The sequence below is a fragment of the Anabrus simplex genome, chromosome 5 (assembly GCF_040414725.1).
Source record: "Anabrus simplex isolate iqAnaSimp1 chromosome 5, ASM4041472v1, whole genome shotgun sequence".
Taxonomy (NCBI): Eukaryota; Metazoa; Arthropoda; class Insecta; order Orthoptera; family Tettigoniidae; genus Anabrus; species Anabrus simplex.
Window position 1 is genome coordinate 77,815,994 of NC_090269.1, and position 17,829 is coordinate 77,833,822.

The 17,829-nt window shown below is 39.0% G+C and overlaps 1 protein-coding gene across 1 annotated transcript in view; it reads right to left on the reverse strand.

Annotated features, from left to right (window-relative positions):
- The window catches only part of LOC136874515 (small subunit processome component 20 homolog), a 278,038-nt gene that overhangs the window by 186,689 nt on the left and 73,520 nt on the right, over window positions 1-17,829 (reverse strand). Inside the window, exons 14-16 of the mRNA XM_068227773.1 lie at window positions 13,961-14,086; window positions 6,252-6,418; window positions 4,029-4,464 (exon numbers count right to left, since the gene is read on the reverse strand). Coding sequence (XP_068083874.1) covers window positions 4,029-4,464; window positions 6,252-6,418; window positions 13,961-14,086 — 729 coding nt within the window. The remainder of the gene's footprint in view (window positions 1-4,028; window positions 4,465-6,251; window positions 6,419-13,960; window positions 14,087-17,829) is intronic.

Genomic DNA, 17,829 nt, shown 5'->3' on the forward strand with positions numbered 1-17,829 from the left:
ATTTCACTTCAGGTGGTATTGTCAGCTCGTAATGGGAAGAATATTTTCCAGTGTCGGTACATCAAACCCATGTGTCCAACTTACCCGATGTACCTACTTGACTTCTCAAAAAAAATCTCACGACGGAATTTTACGCCACATGACAATAACTGCAAATGAGTTGAGCCAATTGTGTTTTTATTTGATGTATCTTTTAAATGTAAATCAATTGTAAATAATTTTTTTAATATTTGAATTCCTTGAATAATTTACGCATCCAAAGTTTTCGCCTGTATTTTTCGTCAAAAAAGTGCATTAATTACGCAAGAAAATACGGTATTTCTATATCCCTGAATGGACTGCGGGTTTACAGGGAGATTGGAAAAGTGGTTTTACTCTGTCACAAAATATACATGACCAACCTTAAGAGAAATCTACTAGATTTAATGGATATCAATTTCTAAACGTGAATTGTCAGAAAATAGAGCTTCCCAACTTTGTTAAAAGTCACATACTGTAGTGCACGAACTATGGGGTCTCTGAAGTGGTGCTTGCCATTTATGAAAGACGAATGATGTTCAAAACGGTATTCATGAGTTTTGATCAACTGAACACATATGAGAGCAATGGATGGTATTCTGACCGGCATTAGGAGCCCACTGACAGGGGGTCTTCAATGAGCCTGACGTTTCCCCAATTCAGCATCTGCATGACATGTTTTAAATACACATCTTTCAGTCATTTTGTGTGGAAATCTGTGCCTTTCCATCAATGATGGGTAGCTGGTAATAGTTAATAAAATAGAGGTAAAAATGATATGTGCTTTAGCGTTTGTGTTCTAACCGAACTACAAAAGCAACTCACAGACACTGAAACAATACTAAACCAACTACAACTTGGTCAAACAGTGAGGAAACTGCAATACTGGCATCAAGAAATTACACAGTCCCATATTTTAAACACTGTTTCCCAAATTCCAACAACATAAAGTGTACTTAAGAGCTACTGGAAGGAATATAATATTTTAATGAATGTGGAACAAGCGTGTTTGCAAATGTTTTACTCAGGAATTTACAGTTGTTGGGGACAACAGTTTTAGATACTAATTTTCTTAGGAAAAATAGATTGGAAAAAGTGTCTGCTTATCAGAGACATCCTTTCATTGTTAGAACAGTCATGCGAGAACTAGAACAACTTCTCCACCAGCTGCATCATGCATTCCATCATCTAAGCCTCGGGTACATCATCTACATTGAAACGCAGAAGGTAGTGGTTTATGAAACATGCATTATTTTGAGGAAAGTGCTGAACAGTAAGTGATTTGAAGATCAATAATGGGAGAAAATCAGAGGACGCATATTATTTCACTCCACTTGGATGTTAATCCCGCCTAATGTAACTGAACACCGAGCAATCATGGGAATACCTGGACGACGATGATGACGATTGTGATTATTATTATAATAATTATTATTATTATTTATTAACATAATCATCATCATCATCATTTACAAAAACAAAATTGTAAGGCTCATGTGTTCGTACAATCATTATATGAGCACAATTTCCTTAAAATTATTTGATTTTTCCCTTCGGTATCAGCTTGACTGTCTGATAATTTATCTGTTTATGTTCCTAAAACTGAAATTAGTTGGAGATATTTCAACTAAACTACGTATATGGAATCTACTCGTTCAGGATTGTTTTAACAGGTTGATGTCAAGATATCACTTGGAATTAGAGTTTATAGGAAGATTATTCCCAAATATCTTCATTAAATTAGGTCTATCAAAAGACTGTATACAACAAATGTTTAATAGTATGTTATTTCAGTTAGTTTATGCCGAATACATATTTATCATACAATGGACGGAGATGCTTACAAAAAATTGAATTTTTAGTCAAAATCCCATGAAACACTTGGTGCATCTCACTTAAAGTTGGGTTAACAGCAAGAACTAAAGAACAATGGTCCAGGAACTGTAAAGTACAATAAATTCTGAAATCGTCCTCAGTCTGTCTTGACTTTGTTCAGCTTTATCGTACTTTATGTTACAGCCACGTACTTTCGGAGAAGAATATCAGTTTAACATGCTGTATTAAACGTGCGAATAGAGGCTTGGTTCTTTTGAACTTCTTTCCAAATAATCGAAAATATCTATTAAATGTTCATCTATTTTGACCGGCAGATATGCTGGTCCCTTTTCAACAGCTACATTTATTAAATGACAATGGCATCCTATAATTCTTAAAAAAATCCATATCCATACTCAATAGCCCTGTCATACCTATCTTTAACCCTACCATCACTGGAGCATTATCTGTACCAAGAACAATGTAGTTTTTAAAGGGGATGTTGTATTCTTTCAAGTTAGTGAGTAAAAGATTGGCACTTCCCTCTAAAACAGGAACTCCTAAAAGACAGCTCTGAGTTTGTTGAAGTGGGTTGCAAAAAATAACCACAATTGGGTAGAACTGTGAATCGCTTTGGTTACTACCGTCCACTGCAATTGAAAACACACCATTTTTTTAGGCTAGCAATAATCTTCACTTTTTCTTCTTTACACATTTCTGCAAGAATGGCCAAGGTTTTAGCTCTGGCAGAGCCATATTTCCTGGTAATTTTGGAGTCTGGAAACATCTTCCTAAATAAAGGATCAGCGTGAACAAAACAATTAACAGGGAGGTTATGTTCAATAATAAATGATGTGAACAATACTTCTGTCAGTGTCTTCCTCCTTCCACTTGAAATCAAGTTTCTTGTTTTTTCAACACATTTAGCATTGTCTTTATGTTTCTTTGCAAGTAAGTTTTAAATGTAGCCCTTTCTCCCCCCATGCGAGATAGTGAAATCACACTTATAAATACGATGAAATGCAAATGCTGAGCCTCTTTTTGACTCGGTTATATACAGAAAATTATCTTTGTACACACTTTTAAACGTCGCATCATATTTCTTCGCCATATTACCGAGAAACCAACAAAATCACTCAGGTTGAAATTCACAATAGCCTACCGGCTTATTAATGTAAACACCATATAAGTTATAGGCAAATATAATTTCACAGGTGAAACAGATGACATAATATTCTGCAGCCTACAACTACCTCACACTCACAGACTATTATGCAAAACTTCCAACAATACGCACTAAATCAACCATCAATGATTTCGAAGATGTTCGACACTAACTAAGAAGGATGCAGGAGATGGTAGATACACTTTAAGGGAGAATTATCAAAAAATTATCTATACGATAAGTAACGGCGGTATTGAAACACACTTCAAAACTTTAACATATTAACAAACAAAAACTGTGTGTAGAATTTATAATAAATGTGAAATATGACCAAATGCTTTAGATTAGGTGTCTTTAGGTTCTATAATCTCTGTGTGTGAAATTTAGTAGTTCATAATTAACGATAAAATGAAGATTTGTTTTAAAATTCAGTAAGTGTTAATTTTCTGCTAAACAGATGCCATGATCTACAATTTCAGCACAATAAATCGAACCTTTAAAAAATAACGTATTCCATTGTAGAAATTTATTAAAAAAGTTGTAGAAATACTTATTCCTCTGCTCAAATATTTCATACTGAGTTGACTGTTGTTGACATAGATCAATAAGAAGGACCTCTTTCACAGCTAATGTACAAGTTATGTCAAACCATACAGCCAATCAATTGAAATACTCACAAGTTTTCTGAAGGCTAAATTAAGGTTTAAATATTTTTTTCTTTCTCACATATTACAAATTTTTTTTTTTCTTTTTTTCTTTACGTCGCACCGACACAGATAGGTCTTATGGAGACGATGGGACAGGGAAGGGTTAGGAGTAGGAAGGAAACGGCCGTGGCCTTAATTAAGGCACAGCCCCAGCATTTGCCTGGTGTGAAAATGGAAAACCACGGAAAACCATTTTCAGGGCTGCCGACAGTGGGGTTCGAACCTACTATCTCCCGAATACTAGATACTGTATTACAAAAAAAAAAAAAAGGCAGAAGTAATGTGCATTTTGCATTACTCTAATCATATGATTTCTACCATACCTTGAGTGCTGACTCCAGGTTGAGAAGAGTTTCAATAGAGCTGTTGGACTTTGCATGCCTTCTACAGGTAGTTTCTCCAGATACGGCCAAACAAAAACTTGAAATACAGCATCAATATCTGTACTAGTCCATGGATAGTCACTGAAATGGTCAAAGAACCTAGCGGTACTTTCTATGCAGGTAGAGCGTAGAGATCGTAATATTGTGATGTAGCCAGGGTAGATACTCTCCTTTTGTGCGAGAGCACCAGCAACTGTTGCTCCAATACCAAGCAGGATCCGCAGCAAGTGTGGTAGCACACGCTGTCCCATCAGAGCACCAAACTTGTCCATGATAACACCCAACATGTTCATTGAGCTCACAAGCCTCTTCGGTGGAATCATGGACTCCAAGTTCACCGAACTCATAACGTTTTTAACCATGACCAAGCAATCATCTGAAACACCACAGCAGTCTTTAGAATATAGAGATAAGGACATGAAAAGGAACACATATTGGTACAAACACACTGACAAATAAATCAGTGTGGGAAGAGAGGGCAATAGAAAGAGAACAAATTTAAAAACACAAAAGGACAGGATCTCCACATCTTTACACACGGCTGACTTCAAATAGACAGGCCCTACCCTCATCGTCCCAGTTTTTCTCAGCCCTTGACAAGCTCATTTCCACTTGCAAGTTTCATCCGGAGGCAGGGTATCAACCACCAGGAGTGGATTCAGGGACCAGTTTTGGGCAGGGAACTTTGACCGTCAGCCCTAAAAGAGTATTAAAATTTGGCAGGAGGAGGGGTTTGAGCATTCCCAAAATATTGTATAATATTAACTCTACCCTTAGAAAGTGTTTGAACATGCTTGTGGCGACCACAAAGTAAATCAATTACAATCAAACATATATAAGTTGAACTTCTATGTATTGGGTTTTCGATAACTCGGAAGTAATTTCCTACAGTATCGTATTTATTTTATATGTTACATTTTCCTATAATTCAAAGTCCTATTACTCTAATATTTTGATAACTCGAGGAATATTTCATTCCCCAGACATAAAATGTTTATTTTTATCTCGAAATTGGAGTGAAAATACAGCTTGCTTGAATACTGCAGTAGAGACTTCGCGATTAGAACATGAGCTTTTTGTTCACCTTGGGTATGAAGATGCATCCGTTCATAGGTCTGGACACCCACCTCAATTTCCTCACGTAACTGTGGGCTTAGTTGAGCATGTTTCTCACACGTGCATCACGACATGTTTGTAATGCAGGTACTGATCACCAACCTTACATTTACCACTCTGAAGTTCTCAGCAGAAGACAGATTTTGGTGGTCTGCCATGATTCATGCACACTAAATGTTCACACCACCTTAGTTGGCCTTCCATCAGCAGACACTCCATGCCATACATGTCAGATCTTCACAGACCCTCAGAGTTGGGCATATGATCTTGCCACTTCACTCACAGAATCATCGTTAGACACTTCATGTGAAAATTACTTAAATGTTGAATATAGGCACCAGGTCTCTGAGGCATACAAAAGAACACGCAAAATTATTTCCTTATAAAAAGCCAACTTGGTCTCCAGATGTAAATCATGTGATTTCCAAACTCGTTGGTTGAGCTTACCAAAGGCAGCAGCAGCTTTGGCGACACATGCAGCAATCTTGGTTTCCAGCCAGTTACCACTGCGAATCATACTTCTCATATAGCTCTCCACTGCCCACTAAGTGTGTTTCGTTGATTGCAGCTATGTCATTGTTATAACGGGATAGTTCCAGTGCAATAACAGCAGTTTTTCTTTCAGGACATAAGTTTTTGTCACTGTCTAGGAAGGTCCTGACATTACAGTTTGTTATAAATAAGGTTTTCTGTGTTTCTGTTTGTTTCTTTCGACCGCATGAAAGTCAGCACCCGCTGACTGTGGTTTGCCACCAGGCTTAGAATAAAGCAGACTATGTTCATGCCACCATTTCTAGGCCCCTCCCCAGATTGAGGAAAGTGGAGCGATCCTGAATGAGGTTGCCAAATATGCTACCGAACCTGTCATCGTGTCTTGGACAATTCTAGGATTGACCACTCTCATCTGACCACCTACATGCAGAGAATCAGCTAGAGACCAGAGAAGTACACCTACGGTAATAGAAAGTGTGCAAATATTGTTGCAGCACATTATTAAAATGGACAAAATCAAAAGACAAATCAGTTATACATACAAATAAGACTTACCTTGAATGAAATCAGCATAGATTCTGAAGGCCATTTTAATAAAGACCATCATCTCCTCCTCGCGGCAGCCTGCTAAGAAACGCAGCACCAGAGACCGACGAAGTTGTGCTGAAGCCTTGCCTGATGTTCGAGCACCCGTCTTGGTGAGCATCCTACTGTACACAATTCTGGAAGAACAGGACAGAATTATTTGATAGAAGTGTAAAGAAACTAGTGAGGAAGATTGGAATTAGATAGAAAAAGTCAGACATAAAACAATATGTACCATAACGGACCAACTATATTGGTATTATAAAACAATGTTCTGTACATAAAAAAACAATCCAAACTACCCTCCTTTCCTTGCCTACATTAACACAACCATAGATTTGATAATGAATAAGAGATCTCAAATACCTTACAAATAACTTGAGGAACACCTTCTTACACAGGACCAAGACCAAATCAACAGGCATTACTAAGAGATTGTATAGATTCTCATAAAGACTGCAAACAAAAGGTGTTGGTGAAACATCAAGAATTTTTGTCATAATGGTTGTTCCTTAGAAGAGTAAAAGAATAAGAATTTCAGTCTCTTGCAACGTTAAGGGAGTTTTTTTTTTTTGCTTTATGTCGCAACACAGATAGGTCTTATGGCGACGATGGGACAGGAAAGGCCTAGAAATGGGAAGGAAGCGGCCATGGCCTTAATTAAGGTACAGCCCCAGCATTTGCCTGGTGTGAAAATGGGAAACCACGGAAAACCATCTTCAGGGCTGCCGACAGTAGGGTTCGAACCCACCATCTCCCGGATGCGAGCTCACAGCTGCACGCTCCTAACCGCACGGCCAAGTCACCCGGTCGTTAATGGAGTAAGGTATATTATGATACCAGAAGAACACCCAAATTTTTTCTACAAAAATACTGCTTTGAAAATCAGGTGCAGGTCTCACAACACATTGTTCCGCATTTACGTCAATGTGGCAACAGCAATTTTGTGTAAGGTGAATTGGAATCTCCATCGCTCACATCCGCACTACATGGTGTGCCAGCTGATTAATACTTCGAGCTCTCTGTGAAGAATCATCAGTGGTAACACGTGATGAATTCAAGAAAGCATTTGCAGTAATTTACTATGTGTGAGAAACTTAAAATTGTGACAGAAGTTGAAACCATCAGAAATTGTGCTGCCAACAGATAATATTATATAGATGAATCATGTATTCATGACTGAAGAAGAAGAAGAAGGAAAAGTTATTAAAAGATAACAGAGTTAGTAGAACTTCCCGAGAGCAGAATGCACAGTTTCCCAAAGTTGAAGAACGACTTTATAAATACATAACTGAAAGACGTGAACTAGGTTATGGTGTATCGACTAAAATGTAACTACTAAAAACATTAGAGATTGCAACAGAACTTTGAAAGAAAAAAAAAGTTTTACTGCAAGCCATGGGTCAATTTTTATTTTAAAAATGGACTGTACACGCAAGAGCATACATCTGTTTCATAACATCTCACTCTCTCAAATGTCTACAAAGAAACATTGATGGCTTTTCACCATGTTTTATTTGTTTCCAGATGTAAAATTCCTATTTGCTTTCTCAAACTGGGAAGTTGGAACACACGCCCGTTTATTTCAATATGCCATTACACAATAACGTTCACATTAAGGCCTCTAACAATGTTATCATAAGAACAGAAGGTTTGAGTAGAGTTCCGACTTGAGTGAACACTGGACTAAAGAGGAAAGCAAAACATCCTCCATGACAGTACTCATATTACATTCATTCATGAAACATTTCATGTCTAACGGTTTCCGAGATAATTTAGTTGGTTTGGTGAAATCCCAGCTGAATAGTCATCGCTTCCACAACAACTGCTAGAACACACAGTAAATGTTTAGTTGAACTGCATTGAAAGACTGTGCACTCATAGGAAGTCGATAACCATAATTAATTAGAAAGTAAGAAAAGTTTTCTAGGTCGGCAGATACAGATTATGTTTTGGCCTGCAGGTGGCCATGGCTGGTCCGTGGTCCAACAGCTCTGCATTCCATCCGACCAAGAGAGCAGAGGAGAGGCGGCCACAGCTCTACCATGGACCTACGCCTCTGTATTTGGAATATGGAGAGAGGCTGGTCCTCACCGGCAGCTGTCCTGAGAATGGTTTTCTGTGATTTTTCATTCTCCTGCAATAAGGCAAATGCCAGGACAATTCCCTTTCAGGGACGGAATGAAAACTTTTAGGAGTAGTGGTAGTAGTTTTCTAATGGCCTGAGAAAGGGCGCTTTTCTCTATGAGGTCCATCGTACCCCTTCAGGGTACAGAATGAAAGCTTGCTTGAAAAAAAGTTTTCTAGCAAAAAGCAGATTAGATTCAACTAACAGTGGCTACAGTTTTACCATGGCTTTACAGCACTGCATTTAGGAAGCAGCGGGCTGGTCCCGAGAATTGTTTTCACTGGTTTTCCATACTGTCCTGAGAATTGTTTTCACTAGTTTTCCATTCTCCTCACTATGGCAAATGCCAGAACAGTTCCTTTTATAGCCCACACACGCTCCCCTCTCACCTCCACACCCCCAAATCGCCACAACACATCTCCTGACTTGAGAGAGGGCATCATCCTCTAGGAGGCCCACCATACCGCCCATCAGGGAATAGAATTAAAACATTTTAGTAGAAGTAGTTTTCTAAATGATTCTAATGATGGCATTCCCCGATTACAACCAGAATAATATTAACCCCTGTTAGAGAAGAAAATTATCTCCAATCAGTCAGAAGCTGCAATGTTTTGGCTGGTCTCTCCCTTCAGGCTATGACAATTGAATGTGGACCGCATCTACTGGGAGGAACGGCCTTATATAGCACAAAGTGATGTGGTATGACAAGAGAGTGTGGTATGACAAGAGAGTGAACTAATAAAAAGGACCATTACGTCACGAACCATTGAGAACGTGTGATGTATGTTGACATGGGAATTGCCACATGCTGCTGGGCCAGAAATCTCCGGAATATGCTGGATAATATAGATGTTGATTCCCATAGGGGAACCTGAAATATTAGCCCCGATGAGTAAATGTATAATACCAATATAAATGGTCCGTTATTGGACATTATAAATTTTCCAGCTAACTCATTCCTGGTTGCCAGCGTTTCGCCCTTGTGTGCTAAGTTGGGCTCATCAGTTGGTACATAGCACACCCACCAAGACAAGTGCATACCGTGGAGGCCACTGTGTAGGCTACTTGGAGCCACCGGCAGTGCCAATGCACTATGAGAGACTTTGTCTCATTACCAAAAATTGATGCCTGCTTGGCCATCAGATGATATAGATGTTGATTCCCATTGGCAACCTGAAACATTAGTTCTGAATGAGTAAATTTATAATACCAATATAAATGGTCCATTATTGTACATTATAAATTTTCCAGCTAACTCATTTGGGGCTAATATATTATCTGACTGTACGCACTAGCCATGCGTCTTGGTGGGTGTGCTATGTACCAACTGATGAGCCCAACTTAGCACACGGGGGCGAAACGCTGGCAACCAGGAATGAGTTAGTTGGAAAATTTATAATGTCCAATAACGGACCATTTATATTGGTATTAGATGCTGGATAACCAGAGGATGATAAGGCTGTCCGTCATAGCATTGCTAAAACGATGAGCATGTAGAACATTCACTGGCTAAGGGAGACCTGACAGGATATCAGTTGGGACATGATTGTCACATACCACCACCACCACCACCACCCACCACAACCACCACCAGCCATTTCCCTCATCAACCTCCCACTGGGTTGGGATGTTTTTGGCACCTTTCCATTTTCCCCTATCCAACCATCATTGTGTCTCCTTAACTATGTTCCTATCAGGGTTTCTAATTATACTATTCTTGATCATTGTCAACTGCCTTAGTCTGGGTCTCCCTATTACCCTTCCTCCCATCTGGGTTTCCATCGTCCGCTTCAGCATCCTTTCCTCTTCCATCCTCTTAACAAGTCCAAACCATCTAAGTTTATCCCTCTCTATTCTGTGGTAAAGCTTTTCCACTCTGATTTCCTTCCTGATATCCTCATTTCTTACTCTGTCCTTTCTTGTCTTTCCTATGATACTTCTTGAAAACTTAATATTACTGGCCTGAATTTTAATCTCCTGTCTTTTTGACAGTGTCCAGGTCTCTGCTATGTATGTCAGTATTGGACATACATCACCTCTTTATGCTTCACTGGTACTTCTTTCCTCCACACCACGCTTCTCACACTCTGTTTCCCTGTTGAATCCTTTTAGTGATCTCCATGTCCAGCCCTGCATCCTGCATCACTGTGCTTCCCAAGTACTTGAAGCACTCTACAATTTCAACATTATGTCGCTTTACTTTTATCAGTTCTTTCACTTCCCTTTCTCCTCTATTCAACACCAATGTCTTACTCTTTTCCATGCTCATTTTCAATAGTCTCACCCAACACATCAAGTTGCCCTTGTACTTCCTCCTTGTTTGCTCCCCACAACATATCATCTGCAAACAGCATTACATTCAGCTACCTGTCCCCAAATTTTACCTTTGTCTCCGCAATGCTATGCATAACTATTATGAATAACAACCGTGACAACACACTTCCTTGTCATAGCCCAGTTCATGCGAAAACCATTCTGTCCTCCCCTCATGTATCTGGACACTGCTCCAGCAATTTTTGCATATTGCTTGTACATATTCCATTAGTTTTCCAAATACTTTCTGTTGCATTGCTTTCAATACCTTTGCTCTGGGTATAAGGAATGTAATCACCATCTTTTCAGTATTCCCAATGTTTTTTCATTAATGTCTCACTGAAGATGGGATCTAGTGTTGATCTTCCATTTCAAAAACCATATTGTTCTTCTTTTAAGTGTCTTTCCACCTTTCTTCTTATCCTTTTTTCTAGTACCCTTTCAAATACGTTTGCTACCAGAGGTATCAGTGTGAATCCTCCATAAATATCGCATACCTTCTTATTCCCTTTATTAGACTGTCAGGTGTACAGCTTAGCTGGGGAAATCAATTCATCAGTAATGTGTAAAAGGTGTTCTACCATTTATCTCTAGCTGTCTCATGAACCTCCCAGTACTGTAATGTCAAAATACTGAATGCTTCCATCCCCTTTCATCCGTTATACTAACATAATTGACTCTGTAATTCGAACAAAACTATTCAAATTATTGGGTAATTTGAACAGAAGTATATTCCTCTTAAAATTTGTACGTACAATCATGTTAAAAATGTGCATGTAATTTGAATGCTTAATCTGTTTATTGGATAATTCGAAGGTAAGATTTCAATCGCACAGCAAATTTTCCTTGATTCCAATGACAGTAAAATTCAGGAAATTAATAAGTAGTGCAATTCTAAGAATTTCTAGAAATGAACTAAAAGCAAACAGAATAATTTGTACTGTACAGTTTCCATGAGTTTACAGTTATTCAGAGACAGCTGTAGATAAAAGAAAGCTTTTGTTTGTTTGTATGCAGCCTTCGCCCTCTCCTTCTTAGTGTGGAATTATCCACCTCTTCTGTGTGCAGTATCCATATAGTATATCCTTCAACTTCCTTCCCCACTAGCAATTAAGTTGTAAGAACAAACAATTTGCAAATGTCTTCATAACTGTACAGAAGTTAGTGGCCAAAGGATTCTCTGTTGTAAAGTTGTAATTTTTCAGTGAACGATGTTCACAATGTCAAAGCATGGTTCATACTTAGCTTAACGTGAGAAGGAAAAAAGTAGAAGTTCTAAAAGAAGTGGGAAGAGGTGTGAGGAAGAAAAGTGACATTGCTAAAGACTATGCGATACTACAAAACACATCACCAACCAACATGAAAAAAAATTAATACAAAATTTTGGACAGCTGGAGTCTGCAAGGAAAAACAGGAAAAACATAAGAGATAGTGAATTTAAGGTAAAGTCCACTGCATGTTCATTATTTTGAGTATATATTGGTAATTTTGTTTTAATGCTTTTCTTTAATACAGTGACGTATATTTCCATTAACACAAAATTTGAATAATCTGATATTTTCGTATCCCCTTAGAGTTCAATGTAAAAAGAGATGACTGTATAATGATTTTGTTGTTGATGTTTGTCGTTTAAAGCGGCCTAACATCGAGGTCATCGGCCCCTAATGGTATGAAACGAGACGAAATGGAATGAGAAATTAAAAGTCCAAAATTCTCCACTGACCAGAATTAAAACGTGAGGACGAAGAATGAACGGATGGATATGAATTTAAAACAATCGGTGGATGCGACCCGAAATGCTTTACATTCACAGAAATTGATGTAAAACAATAGGATTACTGACCAAGGGACTGCTGCTATAGCATAACACTGAATCGATGATGCCTGCAGTCTAAAGGGGGTCCAAAATCCAAGTTATCGGCCCCTCATAACGGTACTTATTGCTAGGAAAGTAGAACCATGGTATATGTCATGTTGTGGTACTAATCAAAAGTAGCAGAGACTCGCGGCATTCCACACATTATGGTACTACTCACAGGTTATGAAATTCAACATATTATACCAACCTATGGTTTTTCTCACATTACGGCACCATTTACAGGCAACGCAACCTATGGTGTTCATCACATAGGAGTACTAACCACAGAGACCTGCACTATCCCGTGGTGTTCCTCATATAGTGGGTACGGTACTAATCATAGGCAAGGCAGAACCATGGTAGCTATCATCCCATGGTCCTGCTCATATGGTGGTACTAATCACAGGTACTGCAAAATCCGACCGCACGATGCTCCTGTGTGCCACTAATCACAAACCTATTTGCTACCTAATATAGTGGTACTACGCACAAGTAAAAGCGACCCATGATGTTCTCCACATGGTGGTACTAATCACAAATAGTTTCATGGTTCCAAGACAATCATCCCTTGGTTGCCCCTTTTAGTCACCTCTTTTGACAGGCAGGGAATACCGTGAGTGTATTCTTTGTCTGCGTCGCCCACCCACAGGGAGTTGTGTGTTTGGTCCGCGAGAGGTATTTTATTTCCCTCAAGTCCGCCGGCAAGCCGGTTAGGACCCCCTATCCGCCACCTGGGACGCGCCACGTGGGAGTATCACCTCTCCCCCTGCTACACCAGCGTAGTAGGTTCACAGGACTGTATAATAAAAGGGAGCCCAGTTCCACCTCTGGTGAGATATAGTATTTATAGTACACTGCGGCTTCTGAACAGGCAAGAACAAATCTGTTACTTTCATCAGTCTGATCTTTGGTTTTAGCAATATCAGACCAACTAGGAAAAGAGCAAAAGAGCAGCCAGCTGGGGTTGATTCTTTAATATAATCATCGGCATGATAGAAAATACTCGCAAAGTATTATAAAGCAGTGGCTGTACAAATATATGTGCTTAAAAACAACACTGATTTTTAGAAAATACATTTCGATAACTCCCATTTTGGTTGAAGAATAAAGTTCAGCTCCTGGCTGGTTTCAACAGGTCTTGGATAAGAAGTTATGTAAAGTCAGAAATACTCCACTAACTCTTAATAAACCACCTTAGCTATATAGTTTTAAAATCTTATATGTACACACTGTGTTTAATGTTAAATATTAAATTAGTTTAAAAAACGTACTTTGGCATAGAGTTCATACATCTATATCCGATATATCTATATGCAGTGTTCTATTTCACCATAAAGCAGAGACCACAAATAATAACCATATCAATCAAGGAATCATTACCTCATAATAACAGGCATGAGATCACTGCGGTGCTCTTCCTGTACAACAGTACTCTCTTTGTCGATCCTAAACATTGTTATCTCATTCTTGAAGGATTTATCATCCAGCAAACCATACAGGTGATCCCTGAAAGAGAACAAAAATAAAAATATTAAACATTTATAGACATATATCTCCACTCGAAGGTTTCAATTAATCTGCATGACGAGTAGTAGGTTTTTAAAAACAACTTACAGAGGTCTTGTTTTGAAAGATACAGGACTGTAAGTAAAACATTCTATACTACAGAGAGTGGTGGAAGAGATGGTGATACAATACATCTTCAATACGTAGCTGTTTTCTCAACTGGCCATCGTAAACAATGTCCTTTGTCTCTTATCACTTCATCAAGGTTGCATTAATCCTTGAGCCCATCTCTTCGATAAACTGGCTATCATTAGCAACACAAGATAATTAGATATCATCAGTGGCAGGTCATTGCCACTAACATGCAAGTGTTCATGATTCACTGCCTATAAACGAATATGTTTTATATGTGTATTTCAGCATCTAACAGAAAGTTATTTTCTCCTGGGCAATTAGACTGTGATGTTTCACCTAGTATACAATAGGTCTCATTAAGACATTCAAGCTGATCTCGTCACATACAGATGGAACCCCATGCACACATTCTGCATTCCGTATTTCTGAAGAAATGTAATGTGACTGTGTTGCTGTCTATTTCTGAGTTCTACGAGCCTCAATCTATAAAAAGAGATATCAATTCCACTTGAATGTTAGACTTGACAATGACTACCATATCGTAGGTGCTAAATGAAACAGCAGCCTAAGAGACTTTTTATTTTTTATGTCTAGGAAACAGATAGAGAGTAGCGACTTATCATGTAGACCACATGGATGGAATACACATAAAAGAAAAACATGGGTCCAACATTTTTGGCTGCAGCCTTCGTCAGTGGAAGAGAAAATAATACTTGCCATTACATGGTTTGATGGAGTACCTGGTGTGAATGGGGGACAGGAAGATCTACGTTGGGGATTCTGCAGGTATTGCGGTGGCTACATATACGTTTAACTAGTGTGGGGTTAAGCCAAAGTATAAAGCTGTACAGAGTCTGCACTGAAGCCACCAGATGACGCTGGATGAAGTACCTTCATGATGACCTTGTATGGGATAAGACTTGTTGGTGGTGCTGCTGAAGTGGTGCTCAGTGTATGTGAACAGCAGGTCTTACAGGGGCTGTGTTCACAGATATGAGAGCCAGAATTGGGTGGAGGTTGGTATGGCTCATAGTAAGTGAGAATGTTTTTGAGGTTAGGTGGGAGGATGACAGAAGAGAGAATGCTTGGTTTAAAATGTGATTAATTTTGTGTAGACCAGGATGATTATGTGGTTATGAAGGGTATGGGGTTAGATTGCTCAGCAAGTCAGGAAACAGAGTTCATGGCCCAGGAGATCTGGTGGGCAACCAGTTGGGTGAGGTAACCCCCAGCAGTAAATGCCTTCCTCAGGTTGTTGATGTAAGAGGCATGGGCTTTAGAGGTTGAATAAATCCATTTGCCCTGGATGCCAAGACTGAATGGTAGAGATCATTTTGTGTGATATGGGTGAAAACTGCTGTGACGAAGATACTGCTGATGGTTGGTGGTTTCGACATGAACAAAGGTGTTGATTCTGCCATCCTGCAGTTAGAGGTCAATGTCAAGGAAAATGAGAGATGTGTCAAATGGACACCATAATTAGAGTTGCAGGAATGCGTTGAGAAGGCTTGCTGCACGGTGCCACAGGAAAAAAAATATCAATGAACCTCAACCAGACTAGAGGCTGGAAAGGTTCAGTTGCAAGAAAATCCTTCGAGTCTTCTCATGAAGAGGTTGGTATAAGACAGAGCTATCCTGGTGTCCATAGCAGTGCCACAAATCTGGTGGAATAATTTCCCCCCTAGAAATTGAAAAAAATTGTGGATTAGGATGTATTATATGACGTAGATGAGGAAGGAAATGTGAGGCAGCATACCAGGTTGCCATGTGTTCAAGGAGGACTCGATGGCTCTAAGTCCATCTACGTAAGGGATTTTGGTGTAAAGTGACATCAGTAGAAACCAGAAGGCAATTTGCGTGGAGGGGTATGGGAAGACAGGCAAGACATTCAAGAAAATGACCAGTGTCACGAATATAAGAGTCAAGAGATCATACAAAGGGTTGAAGATGTTGGTCAACCACTGCTGAAATACGTTCCATGAAAGAACCCTGGCTTGAAACGATGGGACGTCCTGGAATTTTGGCCTTGTGTATCTTGGGAAGCAAGTGGAACTTGCGAGTATGGTTCTTGTTTGGGATAAGGCAACTGACAGAGGATTCAGATAGGCCCTCATACGGTCCACAGATTTTGAGGTAAGTGGCTAAGTTCAGAATCTGATCTTGAGTGGTAGGTTGGTTAATAGGGAGATAGTGGTAGTGTTGGAAAGTTATTGTAGGGCCTCACAGTCATAATCTTGGCGGTTCATGACAACTGTACTTGATCCTTTGTCAGCGGAAAGAAAAGAATGATGTTGTTAGGGTTATCATATAGTCACTTCAGAGCATGGAATTCGTGTTTTGTCGGGTTGTGTTGGGTAGGAAGAGAGGCTAGGAATTTGAGGTTGGACATACTAGTTAGGAGGACATTAGATACTATCTGAAGGAGATGTTCAGGTGGTAGAGGTTGAGTTTCAATACTAGATGGGCTCTTGAAATGAGTTAGGAATGTTTCAACATCGTCAGGTGATAATTAACTGCCTCTGTATTGAAAATGACAGTGAAGTTTCCTTACAAAAGAGTGGGCATCAGCCACAATTTGAAATGGGGTAGATTTCTTAGAAGGGCAGAAACTGAGGCTCATGGGCAGGACTGATATTTCATGATCAGTGAAAGTGTGAGAGAGAGATTCAGAACAGTATGGGTTGCATGATCAGGTTGCTTATTCAAAAACTGTCAAAACAGGAACCACAAAAGGAATAAGACTAGAACAAGTAAGAGGTAAAATGCTCTGCCACTGATCACCAATCATTAGACATCTGTGAAATTTGTGAGACGCAATAAAAGAAATTTTTATTTTTGAATTTTCTCATAACTGATGTATTTGATCCCAAAAGTATGCTTTTTGAATGGCGAAATGATGCTAAATCACTATTTTTATGCGAATTCTGTATTTGACTTTGGAAAATACTTTTTTAAACGTCAACACACTCTGGCAGACACATGGTACTTTTTGAGCGTAGCCTACTTCAAGGTACCAGCGTTTTTTGATGAGCATTCTTAGCACTATGCAATGTAGCAGTGTTCCCAATATACGGTTTATGTCTCTAGCTAAGACCTTATTTTTTCAAAAATATTCAGCTATAACTTTTATGATATTCAATTGTTTGAATTGGTATTTAGTGGAGTTTTAAATCCCTGTAACAATAGAAATAAGTTTTTCTCAATGGATAACTCTGGAATTCTGCAACATTTGGCCTAATGTATTATGACTTTTGTTACACTTAAGTTGGAAAAGTTACCCGTGCCAATTACCTAAGACATACTTGAACCATGCCATGCCAAGTCATAATACTCCCCAAGACCACGCAGACCACATTGTTCTTTTAAATGTAATCACTCTCTGGTTCAGTGACTGCTGTGTTTAAATTGTAAATGAAAAAATGAAACATGACTAGGTGCAATGCCTAAAACTTGTTTTATAATTTATTAATGGACAAATGACTTCAGCCTGGAGACGTTTTATGTGAACGTTAAAAAAATATAGATATGTAAATTTTGTGATGAAAGGCTGAAGTTCAAAAGATGGGACATGGTGGTGAAACACATCACTAGTGATAACCACAAGCACG